This window comes from Mercenaria mercenaria, chromosome 16 (genome assembly GCF_021730395.1).
Source record: "Mercenaria mercenaria strain notata chromosome 16, MADL_Memer_1, whole genome shotgun sequence".
Lineage (NCBI taxonomy): Eukaryota > Metazoa > Mollusca > Bivalvia > Venerida > Veneridae > Mercenaria > Mercenaria mercenaria.
Window position 1 is genome coordinate 42,234,785 of NC_069376.1, and position 26,208 is coordinate 42,260,992.

General features: G+C 35.0%; 1 protein-coding gene across 6 annotated transcripts in view; it reads left to right on the top strand.

Annotated features, from left to right (window-relative positions):
- Window positions 1–2,231: 2,231 nt before the first annotated feature.
- LOC123541075 (uncharacterized) overlaps window positions 2,232–26,208 on the top strand; it is a 32,680-nt gene continuing 8,703 nt past the window's right edge. For 5 of the 6 annotated variants that reach the window (XR_006684430.2, XR_006684428.2, XR_006684429.2 and 2 more), the window contains exons 1-6: window positions 2,232–2,389; window positions 9,182–9,292; window positions 9,925–10,108; window positions 13,001–14,369; window positions 20,481–20,651; window positions 21,676–21,836. Coding sequence is in view for 3 of the 6 variants with exons in the window: in XM_045326445.2 (XP_045182380.2) it covers window positions 9,182–9,292; window positions 9,925–10,108; window positions 13,001–14,369; window positions 20,481–20,651; window positions 21,676–21,836 (1,996 nt within the window). In the remaining 3 variants the exon portion in view is untranslated. Of the gene's footprint in view, window positions 2,390–2,532; window positions 2,627–9,181; window positions 9,293–9,924; window positions 10,109–13,000; window positions 14,370–20,480; window positions 20,652–21,675; window positions 21,837–26,208 lie in introns of those variants that run through there. The other variant, XM_053526847.1, reaches the window with a different exon arrangement.

Genomic DNA, 26,208 nt, shown 5'->3' on the forward strand with positions numbered 1-26,208 from the left:
CACTCTCGCCCATACGTTTTATACTGTTCGTAAATGATGTAACAGAAAATCTTGATTTTAATTCATTGACTGAAACAGACCTTAACTTTTTGAGCATATATATGTTATTATTTGCGAACGACATGGTGTTGTTTACCACTAGCGCACAAAGTCTACAGACACAGTTAGACAGCTTATATACATATTCCCTTAAATGGGGTTTAAAGATAAACGTTAAGAAGACAAAAAATTGTGTTTTTAGAAAAGGGAGAACAAACATTAATTATAGTTGGTATATTAATAATGAAAACATTGAAATTGTAGATTCATTCTGTTATCTCGGGGTAAATTTCAAATACAATGGGTTAATGCTAGGTGCAATGAAATCTTTGTCTGACCAGGCATTAAAAGCTATAAATAGTTTATACTCTATTTTCACAAGAATCAAGTTCGATGTTAAAACCAAGTTTTTACTATTTGATAGAATGGTTGAACCTATTTTACTCTATTGTGCAGAAGTATTCGGTGTTTACAAGACAGATGTTTTAGACAGAATTCAGATAAAGTTTTGTAAAAAGATTCTAGGAGTTAAACCATCTACTCCAAATATGGCTGTTCTGGGCGAACTTGGAAGATTACTTATATCTGTTTTATGCAAAGAGGTAGTTTTGAATTACTGGGTGAGAATTAATAAAAATAGGGAATCACTGATGTATAACATTTATCAAATACAATATAAGGAGACATATAATGCTGGATGTTCATTTTGGGCAAAACAGGTTAAGTCGCTTTTAGAGAGTCTTGGGTACGGGTATCTTTGGAATAATGTTGGTGAAAATATTTCTTTTAATGTGTTAAAATGTCGTTTGAGAGACCAGTTTGTTCAAAATTGGAGTGGTAGTGTCCATAGTATGTCTAAACTTGACTATTATGTTAGATTTAAGAATGAATTTAAATATGAAAACTATCTTGACATTGTTGAGAACGAATATCTGAGAAAACTCTTTACATGTTTTAGGTTATCGTCGCATGCCCTTGCAATTGAAACTGGAAGATATGTGGGAATAAATAGAACTGATAGGATATGTAGAAATTGTAACTTCAACGTTGTCGAATCTGAATATCACTTTTTATTGACTTGTCCAAAGTATAGCCATATTCGCACTAAATTCTTACCAAATACATCATGGCCAAATATTAACCTTTTCAACAGACTGATGTCTTCAAATAAAAAGAAAACAGTATTAGGAATTTGCAAATACCTGAAAGAAGCATATAATGTAAGGAATCCAGATTTATAAATCTATACTTCAAAAAACTGGGAAAGTAAAGAAGCTTTGTGTTGAATTGTATAATTTAAATATGGTTACCACAATTATATTTGATAGTACTATCTGAATACATTGTTAAATAACTTCATGTATGTGCACATTGTGATTAAGATATAAAATTTGTTGCTGTTTTTTCTGTTCATTAGCCAAAGGCATGTTATTGCCGATTTTTGCTAATAAATGTGTTGTTGTTTTTTGTTTTTATTAACAAGGCAGTCTGAAAGACAGCAATATCACCCGCCACTGTTATGGACAGTGAAAGGTCTGATAATATGGAACCATCAAACATTCGAGTTTTGACCTTGGTCTTAAGCTGGCAGGAGTGAATTTTGAATTGTGCACATTGTCTTGATAAGGGGAATATTATAGTCAAGTCATATTAAAATCCTTCAAGGGGTTTAGGAGATATAGAGCAGACATAAAATGAAAGGCTTGAAGCTTTGGCATTGAGTTGCGACCTTGATCTTGAGCCAACATGACTGACCCATGTGTTCTGCACATCGTCTTGATGAGGTGATCAATTGACCCAAGTTTCATGAAAATCCTTCGAGGGATTTAGGAGATACAGAGCAGACACAAAATGGAAAGCTAACTCATTTAACCCTGAGTTGTGACCTTGACTTTAAGCCGACATGAAGAAAGTTGCCAAGGCAGTATGTTAGAATATTCTTCAAATACAAATTCTTACTTAAATATACGATAGTTTAAACGTTTGCTTAAAGTGTTACAATGGTGGCCTTTCGTACCTGTGTTTTTTGTTGCGTTGGGTTAGTTATAGTTCTAAAAAGTTATGAATAGCTTCCTTACAAAAACTCGAGTTTCGTCATATTGATTAGATTTAAGTTGAGTTCTAGAATATAATTCAACGATGAAAATACTGCTTCAAATGATTACTTTTCCAAGATGTTGTCAGCATAATTTGCGATTACTGTTTAAGAGTCCAAACTATTCATTACTTGTCCAACAGATGGCGCTTTTCTAAATATGGCGTCAGAGGACACCGGGCATGTGCTTTCTAGAAATTACCGTGTTTTCCATCTTTGAATAGTTTGCTTGACAGTTGTTTGAAGTTGCACGAGGTATATATTTGTTTCTCATACAAACCACGGTACTTTTCTTCTATGACAATGCACAGTTTGCATGCATGTACGTTCGAGAAACGTTCAAATCGCTAACCACCCTTAATTCCTTGGCAGCATGCCCAGATATTTCCTAATGAAACGTTGGTATAACGTTGCGCATGTAAACAATTGAATAACCAGTACCTATTTGAGATACTTTTGAAAATGTAAGGTAACAAAAAAAGACCGAAGAAGGTAAGTGTATCTGTCTGGATTTAGTCTTTGAGACGTTTTATCAAATACACTGGCCACAGGAAGAAGAAGAAAAAGAAGATTTGCATTCAAGAAATTCTAGTCGCAAACTATTTGTCTAGTTAACGGGATGTTTACAAATTGTATTCAATAATATGAAATTAGGTGCTACCAAAAAAGCAGAGCTCCCATGAAAAATCACCAGTGCCCGTTAAAAATTAAAGGAGTGGTGCTGGAATTATCTGGAATTATGGATTCGTTTAGGAAGTTTATGTTCTTTAGATCTGTTAAAATTATTAATGACAATTCATGATTTCTGAATGCATGTTTTACACTGCATCAAGATTAATTCTCGACATGTGAAAACTCCACAAATATTCTGTATATAATCAAGAGAAAGTTCGGTATAGATTAACATCTGCACCAAGATAAAGAAAAAACGTATTTGAATAATTTCTGTTATTCTTATTACAATGTACTGCATCAACAATTTTACATAACTTATTATCATACTGGAAACCAGTCACAAAATGATAACTGCTTCAAACTGAAATGCTTGAACTTTGAAAATTTCAAACCTAACAGAATCTCATTAGGCCAATAGTCAAAGGAATTCTGTGTCTTTGCGTGTGAATGTTGGGCAATTGATGAGGACTTAATGTAAATAGTTAATGTTCCAATTCCAAAGTTAATAGAAATTAGAATTTACGTTATCCTGGAATGATTATTGTAATTCTTTTAAATGTCATTATTGTCAAATTTTGGTTCTTTTTGGAAGGAAGAATGTGTCCAACTTTCAGTCAAAAATACTGCTATAACAGACGCCTGATATGAGAAAATTACAATCATTTACATGACTCTACAAAGCTTGTTTTAAACCCAAAAGTGGTTAATCTTTTAGCACTGTAGAATAGGGATGGTAGTAAGAACCTTTTTGATGTTTGTTGATAATTCATCGCCAATTATTATTATTTTTTTTTTTTTTTGATAAACTCTGGTCAGTGATTTTAAAGCTAATGGATGAAATATACGCGAGCGGGGAGAAGAGCAATATTTGCTTTTCACAGTTTAATGCCTGTATATTTTGATCCTAAAGCTTTTCTTTTTTTAAGTTATGTCTACTGACTACTACACAGGCACTACAGTGGAACCTGACATCAAAACTAAACACATGTTGAATTTCACATGAATGACTTTAGTTATACAATATTTTCAAAACTCATAATAATACAAAAAAAAATGAAATAAAAAAAATCTGGTTGAGGTGAGATTCGAACTGAGATTCGAACTCACGACCTCTGAATTACAAAGCGAACTCGCTAACCACTACACCATTGTGGAGTTATGACGTCATAAGACAAACATAAGTATATATAATAAAGTTCAGTAATGGCAGCGTGACGAAAGTCGTTTCCAAATGAAAATATTGTGTTTTATTTCTTTTTTTCTTCGTAGAAAATGTATTTAGCACTTATTTCTTATTATCAAACGCTCATTTGTATTTTTATTCAATATTCAAAGCAGTAAGCGAGACGCTTTTGTCAACCGTAAACAGTAAGCGTCTACTGACGCGTTTACTGATTAATTACTATGTGCATAGTGTACTTGAAAAAGTCCGAACAACACCGATTCCAAAAAGTACCACGAATTTTCAACTTGATAGTATACACAGTTAGGTCTCTCTATTCATTTTCTTTTTCATACGTCTAACCGTAATGCGACGCTGTCGGCGCCGCTTTGCGGCGCCGGTAGCTCTGCTATAAACGCTAAATTTTATCATTGGCATTGTCACGAGTTATGTACAGGGTGTTACATGTAGGTAGACCCGTGGTAATGGGTTTTGACCCGTGAAATTGGAGTCTCCAATTTTACCTGCACAAAAAATTTCTTTGATGCGTCTCAAGTTTAAAAGTTCGGCATTATCCTGTTATTTGGTCCGCGGACCAAATAAATTCCACAACATTTAGATGATATGTTTAGCTTCGGTTTTGTAAAAAAATCATAGTGTATCCATCCGCCATTCTAAAAAAATCATAGTGTATCCATCCGCCGTTCACAGTTGAGGTCAGTTAAGGTCGCGTAGGAATACACATAATAAATTATACATGTGCGGACCAAATACCAGGAGTATATATATAGAGACGAAAATGTTTTCCAATAGATTCATTCTAATGCCTTATAAGGGGAAGTATCCCCGGGAAAAGGGCTTTCTTTGGGGGGCATATTTTCAGAAAATGGGGCTTGGTAGTCTTTTGGGGGTGACATTCTTAAAATAATTCGTTAATATAGAAGTTTTCAGATGCGGACCAAATACCAGGAGTATATATAGCGACGAAGAATTTATTTGGTCCGCGGACCAAATACCAGGAGTATATATAGAGAGACGATATTGTTTTTCAATAGATTCATTCTAATGCCTTATAAGGGGAAGTATCCCCGGGAAAAGGGTTTTCTTTGGGGGATCATATTTTCAGAAAATGGGGCTTGGCAGTCTTTTGGGGGTAACATTCTTAAAATAATTCGTTAATATAGAAGTTTTCAGATGCGGACCAAATACCAGGAGTATATATAGCGATGAAGAATTTATTTGGTCCGCGGACCAAATACCAGGAGTATATATAGAGAGACGAAAATGTTTTCCGATAGATTCATTCTAATGCCTTGTAAGGGGAAGTATCCCCGGGAAAAGGGCTTTCTTTGGGGGATCATATTTTCAGAAAATGGGGCTTGGCAGTCTTTTGGGGGTTACATTCTTAAAATAATTCGTTAATATAGAAGTTTTCAGATGCAGACCAAATACCAGGAGTATATATAGAGAGACGAAATTGTTTTCCAATAGATTCATTCTAATGCCTTTTAAGGGGAAGTATCCCCGGGAAAAGGGTTTTCTTTGGGGGAGCATATTTTCAGAAAATGGGGCTTGATAGTCTTTTGGGGGTGACATTCTTAAAATAATTCGTTAATATAGAAGTTTTCAGATGCGGACCAAATACCAGGAGTTGAATAGGGACGAAGAATTTATTTGGTCCGCGGACCAAATACCAGGAGTATATATAGAGAGGTCAGGCATTCTGCAGACAATGTTTACCCGTAATTTTACGTTCAGATCAAAAGATAATCATGTACTCCGAATGAATCCATTAACATAGTTCACAGAGATGTTAATATGCCTTGATTTTAATTGCAAGTTTCAATTGACCGTTAGCTATGGAAGCACGCGATCACAGAAGAAATAGTTACACACAATGGATGATAATACAAGACATTATTGGAGATGCTAAAAAGTGGCCAAAGCTAATTAGAAGACTGTTTTGGAAGATAGGTGTTAAACATTTTGATCGTTTATTATTAGCTGCATTCATGTATGTCAATGGATTAAATCCAGATATATTTCTAGAGTGGGCTTATCTGACAAATTTGTGCAGGGATGAGAGCGGGATATAAACATTTTCGCGATTTATTCCGTCTTTTTGACGAAAAGAAATACAATTTGTATGCATTTAATGTCACAAATAATCGGTACGAGTATATTTATTTTTTGTGTGTACGTAAACAGTATCTCGGAATAAAGACTTTTCTAATTTTGTGCTGGAACTGCTCTTTTAAAACTTGGATATTTCGTTGTTCATTTGCTGTGGAAGTAATTTTGAACTGCTAACTGACATGTTAGTAGTTTTTATATTCGGTTACTTTACGGAATAAATAGCATTAGTCTTTTGATACAGACTATAGTCACCTGAGGAATGAAAAAGACTTTAGGGACTTTTTTTGCAACACTATAGGAACTACTTTTTAGGATGGACTACTTTTTGACCCCAATACGGTGAGAAAGACCGATAAATAATTTCAAGAAAGTTACATTAATACAAGAAAATAAGACCGGAAAGTTTCTGGTCCGCGGACCAAATAACAGGATAATGCCAAAAGTTCAGTCCTTCGTCAATCAAAATCTCGGTGAAATTCAATATTGTTTGTCGCCACAAGCTGAAGTATGGCATTAGGCGGAGCGTATATTAATTAGCTACTGGCAGATGTCAGTCACACGTGGTCATCTCTTGGTTTGTATTTCGTACAGTAATGTTCGTCATTATCAAAGGTGTTGATTGATCAATGTGTAAAAGTTAATTGATAAACAATTTGCTTAGAAGAGCAGTCCAGGGGTGTAAAATTCTTTTTCACACCACTCGCCCTGCAGGACTAGTAGCTAGTAAAATCTACTCGCCCTTAGTGGACAGTCACTCGCCCTAATAATTGACATTTTTAATACTGTCACGTTTTATGGAAGGAGTATTATGTACAACAAGCAAATTTCAAACATAACACCTAGCTCCTACACTACTTTTCCTTTTTGATTATTCATTTTTGTTACTCTTAAATTCTCTTTTCAAACCAGACATTTTTCTTCACTAATTTTGCATCTCCACCATCAAGTTGTTCTCCACGTTAACTACATCGATAGCAAAATAATCACATTCTAACCCCTACCGTTGTTTCCCAAAGTGTCTGGAAAGTATTAAACATCAGTTATTTTCATGTTCTGAAGACTTATTTCCCTAAAAATAATTATTTTGAAAAGTGTCTTAAAATATGGACACAATAATCATCATCCACCTACCCGTCTTGAAAGCGAAAAAAAAGTTGACGATCATCGGTAATTATTCTGTTGATAAACTAAGTAATTGGTCTGTTTTCATCATCAGTTAACATCAAAGAGCTAAAAGAAGTGTGTCGGTATCACGACCTCTGAAGTGGAGATCAAAGCGGTATCGTGGCACGAGATTGTCATGGCATTACGTCATATTACAGTTTTCGCGCCATGTGACCTATTTGCCCTCAAGGAATGTACATTATCGTTTGAGAAGAATATTTCATATAAAAAAAAATACATGTACAAAGATTCATTTAAAACTTTTTAAAAACGCAACAACATCATTTTGTTTTATTTTAAAGCCACATTTCTATTTACGTCCACGAGGTCACGTACCCTATTCCGCCGCACTAACAGAAACCTTTTTACCAAAAAAATCGTTTTACTCAATGTATTTAAATTACTGCCGCTTTTTCATTATTTTAGATTTTTTAATTCTGTTTTTTGTTCTTTCTAGTCAAAAGTCTGAATTTTATGCCCATAGTATGTATCACTCATTTTCTCTTAGAAAGAAATCAGTAATTAAGATCGCGCTGTTTGAAATTTAACAAATGATTATATGAAAATTCGACCGTTTTCATACAAATTTGCTTACATTTCCGTCGATATTTTATTGAAATCTTAATAGAATTCATATTGTATTACTTCTCAAGCAGTGCTGAAAAACTGAAGTGATAATGTTAAAAAATGAATGCACTACGCGCGTTTTTTGTGTACGTGTCGATAAACAAAAGTAACAGAGATGTAAATTTGATATTACGATAGGTTGCACGTGCTCTCGGAATGGAAAATTTATACCGGCAAGACGTTTTGATATCTGTACGATTCGCGGGTAAATTCCAGTCAATCAAAGTGGCAACTGAACAATCTCGATGTTTGTTGACGTTTTTCAAGATGTAATTTCTGAATTTCATTAAAGCTACGACGTAAAAACCACTCGCCCGATCGGTCATCCACTCGTCCTATCCAGACTTTAACTCGCCAATGCGAGCGAGCGAGTGGAATTTTACACCCCTGCAGTCCATTATCATGGTTCTACCACTTGTTCAGGGGTCACACTGTCGATTGCCAGTTGAGCTATTTGCAACAAAAAATTAAATGTGGTAAACTTGTGCTTTTATGAACTTTCCTTGAGTATACTGTGACACTATGGCTCAAAGAAAACTGTTTGATTTAGGATTTGTTGGTGGTCAGAAATGTTCCAATGACAATGATTATGACAGTATGTGTGGTACGCCAACCAAATGTTCTAAGAGTGATTATGTTAGTGATGCTGAAACACCCATGTCTGAAAATGACCCAAGTTCAGAACTTAATGGCTTTGTTTTCTTGTATACTTGCATAGCAGGGCTTTTCACCCTTATATAACAGAGGCCTATAAAAGACCTCTTCCCAATCCAAAAATATACTATTTTTTTCCCAACTGTGGCAGAGATATTTCCCAAAATGCAAGGTAAAATTTCCCCAAATCATGCAAAAGATGGTTAAGATTTTGTTAACATTTTAGTATTTCCGGAGGAAGCATTTGTCTGGTATCGATTTTTTGTCGCACAATAGCCTAATAGTACTAATAGCCAGAGTGCAAGAATGACCCAAGTCATTCAGATACCGGTACTTGTTTCACAAGATAGATTAACCTTTAGCCTGCTGGCGGCAAGTGTTTCTGCCTTGCAACCAGTGCAGACCAAGATCAGCCTCAGATTATGGTCTGCACTGTTCGCTATTCAGTCAGTAAATTTTCAGTGAACACCCCTTTGAATAATAAATAGTACTGCCCAAATTGAATGATGGACCAGTCCATTTTAGAAATTTAGCAGGCTAAGGGTTAATGACATTGGGCAATCCAGAAATTGTAAAAAAGGAAATGATGATAATGTTTTCTAAGAAATTATTTTGTTTGTCTATTACAGATGCAAGATAGACAACAGTGTCCTCTTTGTCTACGTGCTGGCCTGGTCAAATACCTGCAGAGTTACCAGATAAATCTTGAAGAAGCAATAGTCCTGTGTGAAAATAAACTGGTAAGTATCTTACTGCAACTTAATCTGTCAGACATATCAGCCACAGAAAGTTTGTAGTGTAAATGATTGGCAACTGCCTGCTGTTCTTAGCATTAAGGATGCATGGTTTTCATCGGAGTAAGGGTTTTACCTGTGTTGGTTGATTAAATCATTTTGTATCAGTTGATTTATTTTGGATGTTACTGATTTATATACAAAGTTTGTATATACAAACATTTCAATATCATGTTTCCATCTGTTGCTGTGAGAAGTTATTTGGCAAGTTAGTGCCAACAGAGGATATGTCAACTTGCCTCTGAAAGGCAAAGAATCTGTAGGGCAAGTCAGACAGGCAGGTACGCTACAACTTAGATTTCAGACTCTGATTAAACATGATTTTAATAAATTGTATTTGTTATTGAACAGAAAGGTCTGCTGTTTTGGATAATATGAAATATAACATTTAGGGAAAGGGAGTAACTGAAAAAGTTTCAATAGGCCTTCTTAAAATTAATACTTATTGGGGCAAGTTGATGTTAATGCAGACAGGCTGAATATTGAATTTAAAAAGATGTAACACCTGAAGATATGTACCAGTATGTAGTGATAAATTATAATGAATGAATAATGATGGCTGTTATTGTTATTTTCAGTGTACATATCCTCTGTCTCAGAGTTCATCCGTGACCACAACATTTTCTCGTAGCCTTGACGATGTCATATCCAGCAGGGCCAATGAGGAGAAAGTTCAAGTCCCAGATGCCCAGTTGGCATTACAGACGAAAGTAGCATCTCACATGCGCAAGACAGGACTCCGGCTTCAAAAAGATGCTATCGGTAAGTTAAACATACATTGTTACCAGGCCTCGATCTTAACCTACTTTTGCTGGTAGCCAGCAGGGCTACCAACTTGTGAAATCAAGTAGCCCTACCAGGTTTCTGGTAGTCCCGTTTTGGAAAAGAGAAAAATATATTACAGTCTTCACCTTAATTTTTTTCCAGCAATTGTCCTTTCAGGCAAGTAAGTTAATAAAACCATTTGCCAGAAAACATTTTTAATTGCCCGAAATCATTTTGTTTATAAATATGATGTATTTTAGTTTATGCTTGGTTCAACATTCAGTTATTTAAATGGTAGGCATCAAACCTACCCACACTATCCATGGGCAGGCTAAGCCAATGTAAGTGGATAACCATGTTACAATATTCAAGTAACTAGCAGACAGAAATTATGGGAGAAAACTGTAGAAAAAAAGTAAGACCTATACCAGTATCTAGTTATATGCCAGGCGTGGGGTTCAAATTTGCACTACCCGTCTAAAACTTACTTTTTTAGCCAGGGCCTTTAAAATATAGTGTAGCTGTTCAAATTTAACTGCAATAATGGATCAGCCTGGTTAGCCCTACCACCACCCCCATGTCCCCAACCCCCAAAAATGTTGTGTTTCATGGCCAAAAAAAAAGTAGGGTCGGTAGGTCGGTATTTGTTTTTTTTTTTTTTGCATTATGATCAAGTAAATGTAGCCTATTATCACAGTCCAGGGCGACGTGGACACAATAATGTCTATAATCATCATCAACCCACCCGTGTTTAAAGCGGAAAAAAAACAATTATCGGTAATTATTCTGTTGATCAACAAGTAATTGGCCTTGTTTTCATCATCAATTAAAACCCCCTCAAAGAGCTAAAAGAAGTGTGTCGGTATCATGGCATCTAAAGTGGAGATCAAAGGGGTTTAATTGCCCGAGATTGTCATGGCATTACGTCATCTTTTCGCGCCATGTGACACATCACTGTCTGATCGTACGGCCTCGGTTCTTTAAATTGCTGAGAAGAAATCAGTAAAAAATTATCTTCTTTAATTTTTTTTTAAAGCGAATGCGCTATATCCCGTATAAACTGACAGGTAAATGTGTCAAACGATAATAGTAGATATCCTACCTCTGTGACCTATTTGCCCTCAAGGAATTTACATTATTGTTTGAAAAGAATATCTGACATAGTGTCGAGTCAAAAAAGACATGTACAAAGATTCATTTACTTATTAAACTTATTAAAAACCACAGCGACATCATACTGCTTTATTTTAAAACAATCATTGTTTTTATTTACGTTCACAGGGTCCCGTAACCTATTCATCCGCACTTGCAGAAATCTGTTTGCCAAAAATCGTTTTGCTCGATGTATTTAAATGGCTGCCGCTTTTTCATTATTTAAGATTTTTTAATTCTGTTTTTTGTACTTTCTTGTCAAAAGTCTGAATTTTATGACCATAGTATGTATTATTTATTTACTTTTAGAAATAAATAAGTAATTAAGATCGCGCTGTTTGAAATTTTACAAATAATTGTATGAAACTTCGATCGTTTTTAAAGAATTTTGCCTACATTTCTGTCGACATCTTATTAAAATCGTTATAGAATTCAAACTGTATTATTTCTAAAGCGGTGCTGAAAATTTGAAGCGATTATATTAAAAAATGAATGCACTACAAGCGTTTTTTGTGTACGTGTCGATAAACATTTAAGTAACGGCGATACGACAGGTCGCACGTGCTCGTGGAATGGAAAATTACTGGCATGACGTTTTGATATCTTTACGATTCGCGGGTAAATTCCAGTCAATCCAGGTAATTTTTAGGGATGTAATTTCTGAATTTTGTAAAGTTACTTTATATATTGCAAATCTGAAGTCATCAATTCATGCATAAATATACGAAAGCTAGTATTTAGGATGTACATTTCAGATTCATGAAGTTCTTTTTGTAATTATTGTGAAAATTAAGGGATTTAAATTTCGGAAAAATGGCCGACCGGTGTTATGCGGACCGAAAATATCGTTGTCATTTAAAAGGAAACATCAGATAAATCGGTGAAATTTCACGCTTTTATTATTAACATGTTTGAAAACTTAGTAGCCCGACGGACTACCCAGCTTGGGAAATTCGGTAGTCCGTCTAAAAAACTGGTAGCCTCGGGCTACCGTCAAGATCGAGGCCTGGTTACCCCCTTTACAATAGTGGATATTACGTAATGTACTCTAATTTGTTTCCTTTCAATGCAATTTCAAGTGTAGCTTACAGTTGGTGTCAAGTAAGATTCCTTTAAAAAAAAATATATAAGGTGCGAAAAGAAGATGTATGGCTTGACCTGGCTAAGGCTGGAACTTGCGGTCTCTGCTGATTGCTGATATTGGGTCATATTCTCAATCTGAAAACATTTTGTGGTAATGCCATACTTCGAGAAATGGGCATGCTTAATTATTGACCTATTTTGCTTCCCCCGAAAGGTAGCACTAATCGAACATTCCAAATAAGACATGGTGGAGTAGACTGTAACATTACAAATATACATGTATGTTCACTTAAACAGGTTGATAGTAAATTAGTATTAACCATTTTATGCTTTTATTTTTCTATGATGATAGTGTATAACATTGTAAAAAAAAAGGAGTTTTTCTTCTCTGTTTTTGGCCCTTTGAGTATTAGTGTGTATAGCGAACTCCCACCTTTGAAAATGTCAGTTATAGGTTTGCAAAAAGCACCAAAATTAAACGAGTCTGCTTCGAGAAAATCAAAAGGCACGAAGAACAGTATTACATTTTCATACCTTCAAAATTATTGAAAAATGAATTATTTCTAATAAAGGACAAGGCCTTTTAACAAATTCAATAAACACGAAGTCAGTAGTAAGATAGTGAAATAATGAAATTGTTTGTTTCCATTATAGGTATTCAGACTGGAAGTCCACAGTTAAAGAAAAAGTTAAAGTCTCACAGATTGCCTCATAAGAAAAGAGGCATAACTCCAGTATTACTCAAACAGGCTAGTTCTGACAATTATCATCACCCGCTCAAACTCCAGAATAGTTCACGGTCATTCCCAAACTTCAAGTCTTTCACAGAAAACAGTCGTAATATTCCTGGTGCTACAGATTGCAAATCTTGGACAAGTTGTAATGGATCGGAAGGAGGCTCCGATAAAGATTCGTTACTTAACTCTAGCGTTGACAGCCTAGAGTCAACGTCCTCAGCTAGTTCAAACAGTTCTATTGGTGATAGCTTAAATTTTTCAAAACAGGTGACAGCCTCTTATCCAGCATTTCAGCTTGGAGAAGGTAAAACACGAAATTTGCCAAAATCTTTGCCAAGTTTTAAAAGTATTTCTAGTCAGCCAACTCAGCTCAATGGACAGTCTGTGAAAGAAAATCATAAGCTGCCCGAAGCTGTTGAAAATGTTCCTCTCAAAACTGAAGATATTAATCCAGTTTCTGTCCCAAAAGATTGTGAAGTTAATGTAAATGAATTACATGTACCCAAACTGAATGTGATAAACAGGAGTCCAAGTATTTCTCAAGGAGACAGTTCATTACTTGTCTGTAAAGATAATTGTGATCCACTAAGTAAGGATAGATTGGTAAATAAGGAGACTCTTGGTAAACTTCAGAACTGTTTGTCAAAAAATGCTGTGATTGGAAATAGTACCAGTGTGATTGGAAATAGTAACACTGTGATTGGAAATAGAACCGGTGTGATTGAAAATAGTGCTGATGTTGAAAAGAGAGAAAACTTGCTCAGATACCCATACGTCTTTCCACAATGGCGAAACAAAGATGCTCTCTGTTGGCTAGATGTAATTTTATGTTTAGTTGTTCATAACGAAACACTGAAATCCTACATATTCAGAGATTCCTGTGATAAGGAAAAATTTATCCATAAACTGTTCAAGGCACACAATCAAGCCTGCATTATGATACAAGTATCACAAATGAACCAAACTGAACACTCTCCTGTTGTTGGTATGGAACAACATACGAGCAAAATTGATGAACATTCAGTTTCAACTGTAAATCAAGTGCATCAGAGTAATGGTGTCAGTAAAGAGAACATTGTTATTAGCAACGCTGGTGGTAATGGTACTTGCTTAGATAACAGTACTAGTGTAGAAACCCTTTTAAATGAAGTCAGGGACGAGGTATGGACAAAGTTACAGAGCAAACTGAAGTGCGAAAAGGGGCAGCACGAAAGCCCTGTGTTTGCATTTCCATTAGTTTTGAAGGAGGACCAAGGTGTTGAGGAGAAGTTTAGGATGACATACAGGTAAGAAAAAAATCACTTGTATTTATAACATTGTGTACATAAGGACTTTATGTAATAATCTTGAAAATTAGAAATTTTTATGCTGGATATTGTGAAATATTTAAGAAATAAGTTCCCAAACGTGGTTTATTGTAGAATAAACCGAGTTTTGAGTTCTTATGCGCAAGAATATATCACGAAGGCTGTAGGCCTGAGTGATATATTATTTCGCATAAGAACGAAAAACTCTGGTTATTCTACGATAAATCACACTTGGGAACTTATTATTTCAATTCTAACACAACATACAAGTATCAATAATGTTAGAGAAAATAGTAACTACTTTTTACGGCCGTGTTATGCACCTGGATCGGATGACGTCATTGCACACGAGTGGTTTATTGCAGAATAACCCAAGATAGATTTTGCTCTACATGTATGTAGGTTCTTTGTTGGTCGTTTAATGAAACATAAAAGAACATGTCATCAGAGCTCTAGATAAGAACTTGTACCACTTTTCATGCTTACATTCTTATCTGTAAATAAGCATTCGGATCAGTATTTGTGCATACATGTACCAGTACGGATTGACCATATTGGCGGCTGATAAGCTTTCTCAAAATCGTTATACTGGCAGTGATTTTTTTTGCGTATTTTTACTGCCGAATATCGGCACTTTCCCCTCGCCAAAATAGGCCATTTTTCCCCAAAAAATCATCTATTTTTCCCCTAAAAAAGAGATGTTTTTCCCCCTCAAATTATAGTATTTTATTTCCAAAATGTAACAGTATATATTCGGGCGCGATATCTAACATGAAACTGGCAGAAATGACATCAGAAACGTCCTTTTTCAAGATCAAAATCGCATCAAGGTTACAGTCGCGAAAACACGTGACAAACAAAACATTGCCGATTTTCAAGAGAAATATGGACTTCAGTTGGTTTAAATATGTTTCATTATGTCAGTTAATCGTTTATGGTAATGAAAAATGACAATATCTATCCTAGTTTTTGGAAAATTGGAGATCAAAATCGCCGCGATTGTACCGAATTTCGGATAGTCGAAATTTCGGACGTTATCAAATTTCAAGGGAATGAAGTGAAAATTGATAAATACAATTATTACAAGTTGTATTGGTGTCTTAATTAATTTTATCACCCAAAAATTTCACGATTTTAAATCCAAAAGTGGTTTTGAAAAAATATAATCTCTTTAAACAAAATTCAGTTAGGAAATGTACAGATTTATATCACTTAGTATGGAAATTAAACATATTTATATTTTTCCCAATTTGGGGAATTATCGCGCTTATTTTCCCAATTCAGCGGGCACAGGCACCTTTATTTTTTCCAAAAAAAATCACTGACTGGTTTCCCATATTTGTAGCTATAAGAACAGTTTACTGCCTTTACTGAAAATTCTAAACTGAGACATGTATAAATTTGTCTCTGACAGCAGAGGAATCAAATTAATATTAACGCGTAAAATGTTTCATTAATATATACAGATACAAATGCAAATTCGTAGCTGTATTTCAAATAAAACAATTTACAATTTTAAGCATTTCAAATAAAACAATGTTTACAATTTTCAGCATTGAATCCAACTTCAGGGAGTAAAATGCCAAGGCTTGAAGCTAACTAATTGGTGCAGATTAACTTATTTGCATTTCAGCTTTAGCATTCTTATACAGGGCTCACACTGGCCTCCAAAAAATAATAGCCAACTTTTTAACCTATGAAAAATTAATAGCCAAAATTGATGCGGATCTTTGCGTGCAATTTTTATAAAAATGAAAATGATAAATTTCAACATATATATCTTCTTAATTACTTTAAAAAGTAGCAGGCCCCAACAGGGGGTGTGGGAATCGGGGATTCAGGGAAATTACCTCCTAATATTGGTGGTGGGGTCCCACTATAACAGTTTAAAATGCTATATTCTGATTGATTTTGAAGGCATTTACAGGACACATAGTTAGTTTGTGTAAGGCAGTTGAAATTGTTTATATTGACTGACATTATGGACTGGGCAATGGCTCAATTAGCCCCATTCATGCACACACACAATAAGGACACAGTTGCACACAATGGAAAGTTTACCAAGTCTTTGAGTATCATTCATGTTTATACTTTTTCTTTATATAAAAGTGTTTTCATGATTCTTTTGACCATAACTGCACTTAAATTGCTCGAAAAGTACAAAACAATCAAGTCGCGAAAATACGTGATATTTGGCATCTATGCACACTGTTGAATTACAGCTTTTTGTCCACAAGTTTTTGATGCTTTATTCAATAAATATACTAATTTTTAAGTGTTTTAGAATGTTTTTACTTACGCTAATTACAGTATGCAAGCACATTTATATGTTGTTTTTTTTAGTTTGCCCGTATCGGCCATGTTTCTAAAAATAGAAACAGGACTGGGTTTTCCGATATTTTTTTAATTAATGTGCAAAACAAAAAACATTCATTATGCCAGAATTGTCTTGGTAAAAAAAATAGACTATTAAAAATATCTGGCCTGTAATATTTCAACAAATTCGCGTTCTTTACAAATTCTGAAAATTCGAAAAAAAAAAAAATTTCGCTTCGAACAATTTCATTTTAGTTTTAAAAACACATACTGGTAGATCTAACCTAGATCCTGATTAAAGACATTTTGAAATCATCGACAGTTAGGTCAGTTTATAATATGTTTTTAAAGATAATTAAATTAGCGGTAACTATAGATGGCAATTTAATTTTTCATCAGGAAACTGCCCGTACAAATTGGTTTAATTGTCCTCTGCCGAATATAGAGTTGAAGAAAATTTGCGCTGGCGTTTTAAAATGTTCCAAAAAAGTAGCCTGCCAGTTCAATCTGATTGACAGCTAGATAAGTAAGATTAACTTCCGGTTATAATCGGTTTAATTGTCGTCTGCATCATACCGCCTTGGGCAATGTTATCGGCATAGTTGACACGTGTTTGGAATACACGAGGTAATAAACTGTATGCTCTATCGATTTTCTACACTAGCAGACCGCGGGTTACTGTCTAACTTGGCATAATTATACCCCCACCAAACATGTTTGAGGGGGGTATATAGGAGGCAGTTTTGTCGCGTCCCGTCACGTCGCGTCCCGTCCCGTCGCGTCCTGAAATCTATTATCTCAGTTATTACCAAATGGATTTGATTCAAACTTAAAATACATGTACCACCTTATCACCCACATCATGTGACACAAGGTGCATAACTCTTGACACCAAGTTTTCATGAATTATGTCCCCTTTTACTTAGAATTTAAGCTTAATTTTGTTGTATTTTCACTATATCTCAGTTATTACTAAATAGATTTGATTCAAACTTAAAATAGATGTTCCACCTCATCACCCACATCATGTGCCCACATCATGTGACACAAGGTGCATAACTCTGACACCAAGTTTTCATGAATTATGTCCCCTTTTACTTTAAATTTAAGGTTAATTTTGTTGTATTTTCACTATATCTCAGTTATTACAAAATGGATTTGATTCAAACTTAAAATAGATGTTCCACCTCATCACCCACATCATGTGACACAAGGTGCATAACTCTGACACCAATTTTTCATAAATTATGCCCCTTTTACTTAGAATTTAAGGTAAATTTGATGTATTTTCACTATATCTCAGTTACTACTGAATGGATTTGATCCAGACTTAAAATAGATGTTCCACCTCATCACCCACATCATGTGACACAAGGTGCATAACTCTGACACTAATTTTTCTTGAATTGTTTCCCCTTTTACCTAGAATTTAATGTTAATTTTGATGTATTTTCACTATATCTCATTCTGATAGGCTTAGAGCCAAAGGGAAGTAACCTTTTTTTAACTTTTGTACTGAGTTTCTTCCCCTTAAATTCCAGGAATTAGTCTATTTTTAGAAATCCTATTTTTAGATTTTCAGTATTTTTAGGTATTTTTCTAACTTTTTTATTATAAGTCCTATGTAGAAAGTAAAAACATTTTTCTGTGGTAACATGGGTCGGTAAGACCCTTTTTTGTATTCACTTTCAGTGTATCTCTAATATTAGAGATTTAATATATTTACTTGTATTACTATACTAGTATTATACTAGTATTACTTATATGTGGAAGCCCAGGATGAAGTACTCCAAAGTATTTTTAAGATTCCTTATGGTTTCCATTCTTCTATGACAAGACCGTATGGTGGGGGTATGAGTCACTCCTATGACAGTTCTAGTTATTATGTCTCCCCCAGGAGACATATTGTTTTTGCCCTGTCCGTCCGTCCGTCCGTACGTCACACTTCATTTCCGAGCAATAACTGGAGAACCATTTGACCTAGAACGTTCAAACTTCATAGGGTTGTAGGGCTGCTGTAGTAGACGACCCCTATTGATTTTGGGGTCACTCCGTCAAAGGTCAAGGTCACAGGGGCCTGAACATTGAAAACCATTTCCGATCAATAACTAGAGAACCAATTGACCCAGAATGTTGAAACTTCATAGGATGATTGGCCATGAAGAGTAGATGACCCCTATTGATTTTGGGGTCACTCCGTCAAAGGTCAAGGTCACAGGGGCCTGAACATTGAAAACCATTTCCGATCAATAACTAGAGAACCACTTGACCCAGAATGTTTAAACTTCATAGGATGATTGATAATGAAGAGTAGATGACCCCTATTGATTTTGGGGTCACTCCATCAAAGGTCAAGGTCTAAGGGGCCTGAACATGGAAAATCATTTCCGATCAATAACTAGAGAACCACTTAACCCAGAATGTTGAAACTTCATAGGATGATTGTACATGCAAAGTAGATGACCCCTATTGATTTTGGGGTCACTCCATTAAAGGTCAAGGTCACAGGGGCCTGAACATTGAAAACCATTTCCGGTCAGTAACTTGAGAACCACTTGACCCAGAATGTTGAAACTTAATAGGATGATTGCTCATGCAGAGTAGATGACCCCTAACAATTTTGGGGTCACTCTGTGAAAGGTCAAGGTCACAGGGGCCTGAACATTGAAAACCATTTCCAATCAATAACTTGAGAACCTCTTGACCCAGAATGTTGAAACTTCATAGGATGATTGTTCATGCAGAGTAAATGACCCCTAATGTTTTTGGGGTCACTCCGTCAAAGGTCAAGGTCACAGGGGCCTGAACATTGAAAACCATTTCCGATCAATAACTAGAGAACCACTTGACCCAGAATGTTGAAACTTCATAGGATGATTGAACATGCAGAGTAGATGACCCCTATTGATTTTGGGGTCAGTCTATTAAAGGTCAAGGTCACAGTGGCCTGTTCATGTAAAATCATTTTTTTGGAAGTAACTTGAGAACCACTTGACCTACAATGTTGAAACTTAATAGGATGATTGGACATGCAGAGTAGATGACCCCTACTTATTTTGAGGTCACTTGATCAAAGGTCAAGGTCACAGGAGCCTGAACAGTGACTTGAGAACCACTAGGCCAAGAGTGTTGAAATTTAGTGGGATGACTGGACATGCCAAGTAGATGATCCCTATTGCAGCCAACCATCAGTGTCTCTTTGACTTTCGCTCCTTACCCCTATTAACTTCTTGCCTATAGGACTTTGCATTGGGGGAGACATGCGCTTTTTTACAAAAGCATTTTCTAGTTTATGTAGCTATTAAATAAAATAATCGCCAGTTCATGTCGCCAAAATGAAAAAATATTCGCCATTTAAATAAAATAATCGCAAATGGCGATAATGGCGACTGACAGCGTGAGCCCTGCTTATATAAATTTTGGGAGGAAACTACTCACTAATGTAAAAGCATATGATATCCAGAGCTCTAGGACCCAGGGTATTTTCTGTCTCTTTAGAAGGATTACATTGTGGTGATCATATTGAAGCATGCCCTGTTGAATTCTGATAAATTGATAAATAAAAATGATATAGTCATGAATGAGCATGTCCCAGACATTTTGTTTCACTTTCAATCAGATGTCCTTTATTTGTGATGAAGTAATTTCAAAATTTAATTTACTTCAGTAAGAAACTGAATGATAAATCCTGTTTCATTTAGGATAGCCCAAAATATTGTAATTCTCCTCTCTTTTGTTCTGTTTTTGTTCTTATGTTTTATTTTACAATTTCAGGTTTGAATATGAGTGCTCACAGTGTGGAAAAGTTGAGAAAACAGATCATACAAACACCCTTCCTACATTCCCAGCTGTTATTCAGAACTTCAATATTGGTGACCCACAACACAGAAAGACGTGTCCTCAATGTGGCAACACTGCAGATTCAAGAACTATGGTCTACAAAAAGTAAGCTGACCTTGTAATCTAAAACAGAAATTAAGTTTTAGTTCGCAACTCTTAAAATCATCTTAAAATTTGTCCTGTTCTATTTCATGCTGTATTATGATCGCATTTGCTAGATGTTTGATAGTCCAAAATATGATTCCAGTCCAATATGTACTATTTTCTATAGACAAAAGAAGAAACTGTCCATAAAAGTTGTTTTCCATTGTAAATTGCTGGACAAGCACAAATTGTAGCAGGACAAGTAAATAAGGCACTTGCTTGATAAGAATTTGTTGAGTCCTGCAATGTACATCTACATGATGTACGAAACTTTCAAAGTTTTGTATTTACATGTACATTTAAATTTTAAACATGTTTGGCAAAATTGTTTGAATTTGTAGACTTCTCAGACTGAGATGAAGAGTCAGTGGAATTGTATATGTATGCATACCTGTACAAATCGGTAGTCCAACATGTATTAATTAATTAATTAACTGCTGTGAAAATCAGCATTAGTATAAACAGGTTGCTCTAATAAATGCACAACTGCTCATTTGTAATGCTTTTCCAAATTCAGAAGCAACTTTCATTTGTTAAAGGTGTTTAACTTAAGTTTGAAAATAAAAAGATTTGCAGTAATTATTTATAGAGATACTGTAATCATCAAAAAATGTAGTACTTAAAACAATCTTCTACAATAGACAGTAAATATTTAATGTAAAATATGAGGAATTTAGCTATTATGTAAGTCGAACTTCGTTTGCTCGAACTGGACAGAACTGGAAAAATCTTTTTCGAGTTACCGGTAGTTTGAGCCATAGATTAATAAACATTAATTAGGGATTTTACCAGAACCTGCCAATGAGTTGGAACAAAGGGTGGTGTTTACGTTATCTGACTTGTGAGCCAACAAAAGTTTGACTGTATTAAGTAAAGAAAATAATCGACTTAAATGATTTATTGATATAAAATGTTGACTTTGTGATATACATTTGGTACCATGTGATTTATGTTGTGTAACTTTGTCATTTGACTTGTATTACAGGCTACCTGAATGTCTGCTCATGCATTTTGTGGAAGGATTACCAGAAACTACATGGAGAGAGTTGCAGTTTGGTTTCCATGGTTACTTGTATACAGTGACAGGTGTTGTACAATATGTGAATAATCCCAATCATTTCATAGCGTGGCTGAGAAATCCAAATGGTGAGTATACAGGCATTTCACAGAATTGATTCAGCATTTTCTGGCATCATGAGTTTTAGGATCTCCTTTTTTAGTCCTGATTTTTTGAAAAAATGATGAGTGATTGTCTCACTTAGAGGTTCCGTCGGCGTCGGCTCCTTCTGCGTCCGTTAAGCACTGGTTAGTTTTTGTTAGTCAGCTTTTCTCCTAAACCCTATCAAAGCTATTGTCTTTGAAACTTGGATAATGTTCACCATCATAAGCTGACTGTATAGCAGAACACATAACTTCCATCTTGCTCTTTTGCAAGATTTATGGCCATTTGTACTAGAAATCAGAGGTTTGTTAAGTTCATTTTGTGTCAACTCTATCTCCTAAACCTATCAAGAATTGTTTGAAACTTGGATAACTTGTTCACCATCATAAGCAGACCACTGATACATCAGAAACATATCCCATCTTGCTTTGCAAGATTAGGTCCCTTTTGAGACTTAGAAAAGTTTTGGTTAAGTTTATGTTAGGTCAGCTTTGTATCCTAAACCCTAAAAGCATTGCTTTAAAACTTGAACACTTGGTACCATCAAATGATCCCTGTATAGCAAGAAACATAATACCTGTCAACTCTTTTTGAAATATGGCCCTTTACTTAGAAAATAATAGATTCTGGTTAAGTTTTATGTTTAGTAACTTTTATCTCTAAACTATAAAGCTATTGCTTTGAAACTTGCAACATTGTCACCATCATAAGCTGACCCTGTACGCAGCAACATACTCATCCTGCTTTTGCAATAATTATGGCACCTTTGACTAGAAAAGTCATTCTTGTGAGTATTATCTTTAATCAACTTTTCCATAAACTATCAGAGCTTTTGCTTAAACTTGCAACAGTTTTTTCACCATCATAGTGGACATGTACATCAAAAACATAACTCTATCCTGCTTTTGCAAGAATAATGGCCTTGTTTGACTTGATACTAATCATGGTAGACAATATTTATTACACAAAAAAAATAGAGGTCAACAACAGCAAGGCGGTGCTCTTGTTTTAATTCCCCCACAAATTGGGAGTTATAGGAATGGTCTCCGTCCTTCCTTCCTTCTGTCTGTCCGTAACACTTTCGTGTCCGCTCCATATCTCCTAAACCCTTTGAAGGATTTTCATGAAACTTGGGTCAAATGATCACCTCATCAAGATGATGTGCAGAACCCATGAGTCAGCCTTATCGGCTCAAGGTCAAGGTCACAGCTCAAGGTCAAAGGTTTGAGCCTTCCATTTTGTGTCTGCTCTATCTCCTAAACCCCTTGAAGGAATTTTATAAAACTTGGATCAATTGATCACCTCTTCAAAACGATATGCAGAACTTATGAGTCAGCCATGCTGGCTCAAGGTCAAGGTCACAACTTAGGGTCAAAGATTTGAGCCTTCCATTTTGTGTCCACTCTGTATCTCGTAAACCCCTAAAAGGATTTTCATTAAACTTGGGTTAAATGATCACCTCATCAAGAACTCATGAGTCAGCCTTGTCAACTCAAGGTCAAGGTCACAACTCAATGTCAAAGGTTTGAGCTCTGTATCTCCTAAACCCCTTGAAGGATTTTCATGAAACTTGGGTCAAATGATCACCTCATCAAGACATTGTGCAGAATTCATGAGTCAGCCATGTCAGTTCAAGGTCAAGGTCACAACTCAAGGTCAAAGGTTTACCCTTTCACTATCCATAGCAGTGGCGGGGGATTTAGCTGTCTTTCAGACTGCCTTGTTTTCCATATATTAAAAATACCTTTGAATGCTATTGAGGATTTTCAAAGACTGTAAAAGTCCTTGAATTTGATGCTTGTCATTACGTATTCATTGAAAATTATTTAAATCCTTAAAAAACTGAAATTAAATGTAAAAAAAAAGAGACTGCTTGGAATACAGTCAGCATCTTTATAAAATTAGATTTTAGTAAAATAGGAAAAATGGGATAATTTGAGAGATAATAATGACATTGGGTCAATTAATGAACTGTTATGCACCATACAGGTCACATGACACAACATTTTAACATGTAACATAAAGTGCAATTTCTAATTTTTGGAAATCGCTGGTGAAAACTCTAGGGATGGGAACAAATACTGAAATCAATATTCGAATATTTGGTTTGCCATATTCGAATATATTCGAATATTCGGTTAGTTTTAATGTGAGCTTTAAATTCTTATTAAGTGGTTGGCATATACACAACGTATTCATTTGTTTAAAGCGTGGATCATCGTAAATAAGGCCAAAAAAATGTTTGTTTCGAACCCGACCTTACATAGCAAAACCCGCCAATCCTAGCGTTTCATTTCACGATTCTGTCAGCATAATCATGAACATATTTAACTAAATTTAGTGTTTTAGCTTCAAAATGATACAAAAAATCAAAACGATTATAATTTAGACTGTTGCAATTTTATATAAATATTGCAGGTCACCTTATTTAAACATGTGACGCGCTGTTGTATTACTGCCGCCATTTTGAAAAATTTCAATCTGCGTGTAAAAAGCAAGTAAGGCAGACTTAAACTTAAGGCAGACATGAACTTATGCATCAATCATATGTTTTTCTTGATTTTACTATTAACTACTTCAATGTGTAATTCGAATACGGCCGATTGCGAATGAATACCGATTATGGGGATGGTCTGAAACGTCGTACAAAATATTGTGAAAAGATCGACAATATCTACAAGTTTGGTATTGTTTTCGAAAAAAAAAATCTACAACTTCTTACATAAAACAGGCGCCAATAAAAATGAACAAAAAATAAAAATATATCACATTTGCGCCTAATACAAACTGTTAATCCGTAGCGATGACCCCAGGTAATTATGCATTGCAATTTTCTTGTTAATTGGACATCTTTTGACATGCGTCTGACACATTGACGTCTGTTGCAAACTGTTAATCCGTAACGATGGCCCCTGCCAATTTTGCATTGCTATTTTCTTGTTATTTGGACATCTTTTGATACGCGATAAACAAACATGACATGGTTTTATCCAGTAGAATTGCCCAGAATCAGTGATACTTATTTTGAAAAAAATAATTACAATAATTTATGAATATTCGAATAATTGAATATTCGTTCCCATCCCTAGAAAACACTTTTAGACTGAGATTTTCAGATTACATTTGAGAGAAATAGGCCTTGAAAAGAGTGAAAAAATACTGGACAAGTTCTTGAAAAGTGTAAAGTTTTGTCTTGGATGTTCTGTACGAACCATGTAATTAGTTCAATAACTGAAAATATAATGAGTGGGAAGGTGTACTAATTACGAAGTAAGTGTTTTGTTTCAAGCATCTGACTTGTCACTTCCGTACATGTGATCTCCCGCGCGGGAGGGTCAAAATCCCGATTTTTTCATCTTGCCTCCCGTCTCCCGACCAAAACCATAATTCTCCCGCTTTTCAAAAAAAAAAATCAATATTATGACTTGGTTGATAATTACCGAGGAGTGCCAGACATGTTTACACAGTAAATCAAAGTGTCACCGACTGTTGTGTATTATACATGTTTGACACGTAGCTGGAGGAAAGAGTGGGTTAGTTTTTCCAAAGACGTATAAAATACATAGCTCTTTGGTTTTTCACAGGTGAATTTTGATAACATGATTAATTGTTTTGATAAGGGATTAGACAAGCAGAATATCGACCAATTCTCAATGCCAATTAGGCTCCATTTTTTTTAACAATGTGAAGCAAAAAAACTCCAAGTCACAAGAAATAATTCCCAGCTGAAATGAATTTTTGATTATTCAAAGAAAATAAAATCACATAAATAATTGTTGAAAAAAACCAACCCAGTACTATTTTTAGAACACGAATGTTATTTCCCCTTATGCAGTTACGCCATTTTATTCCAATGTTTACCAAATTAATTTGCTAATAAATCGGACTTATGTCATTGAAAATTGGATGAAAACACACACTCATTTATATGATAACTTCAATCTACATTATTTTGGTAAGGGTAAATACATGTTGATGCATTTCTGTTTTCTGTTTTTCATGTCAAAATCATTATCAGTATTTTCATACGAAAGTGGGTGGGGTAAGGAATTTACATAATTTATGGGTTGTGTTCAGACCAATTTAGGGCTTCGTTTTTTTCTTCAGTCCTCGAGTAGAATAATGTTAATGTATGTTCACCACCATTCCAGACCTAAATTGAGACTTTGTTTCAACAAATTTAATCTGTTTAACTTCTGTAAAACAGCATGCTCGACTTTTCTCAGTGATTGGCTCTGAATTAAAGCTTTGCCAGATAAAGGGGCAGTTAAAGCTTTGCCAGTAAAAGGGGCATAATAGTCAAAAGCTTTGAATGTAACAGATATATTGGACGTTATATAAAACTTTAACCAAAAA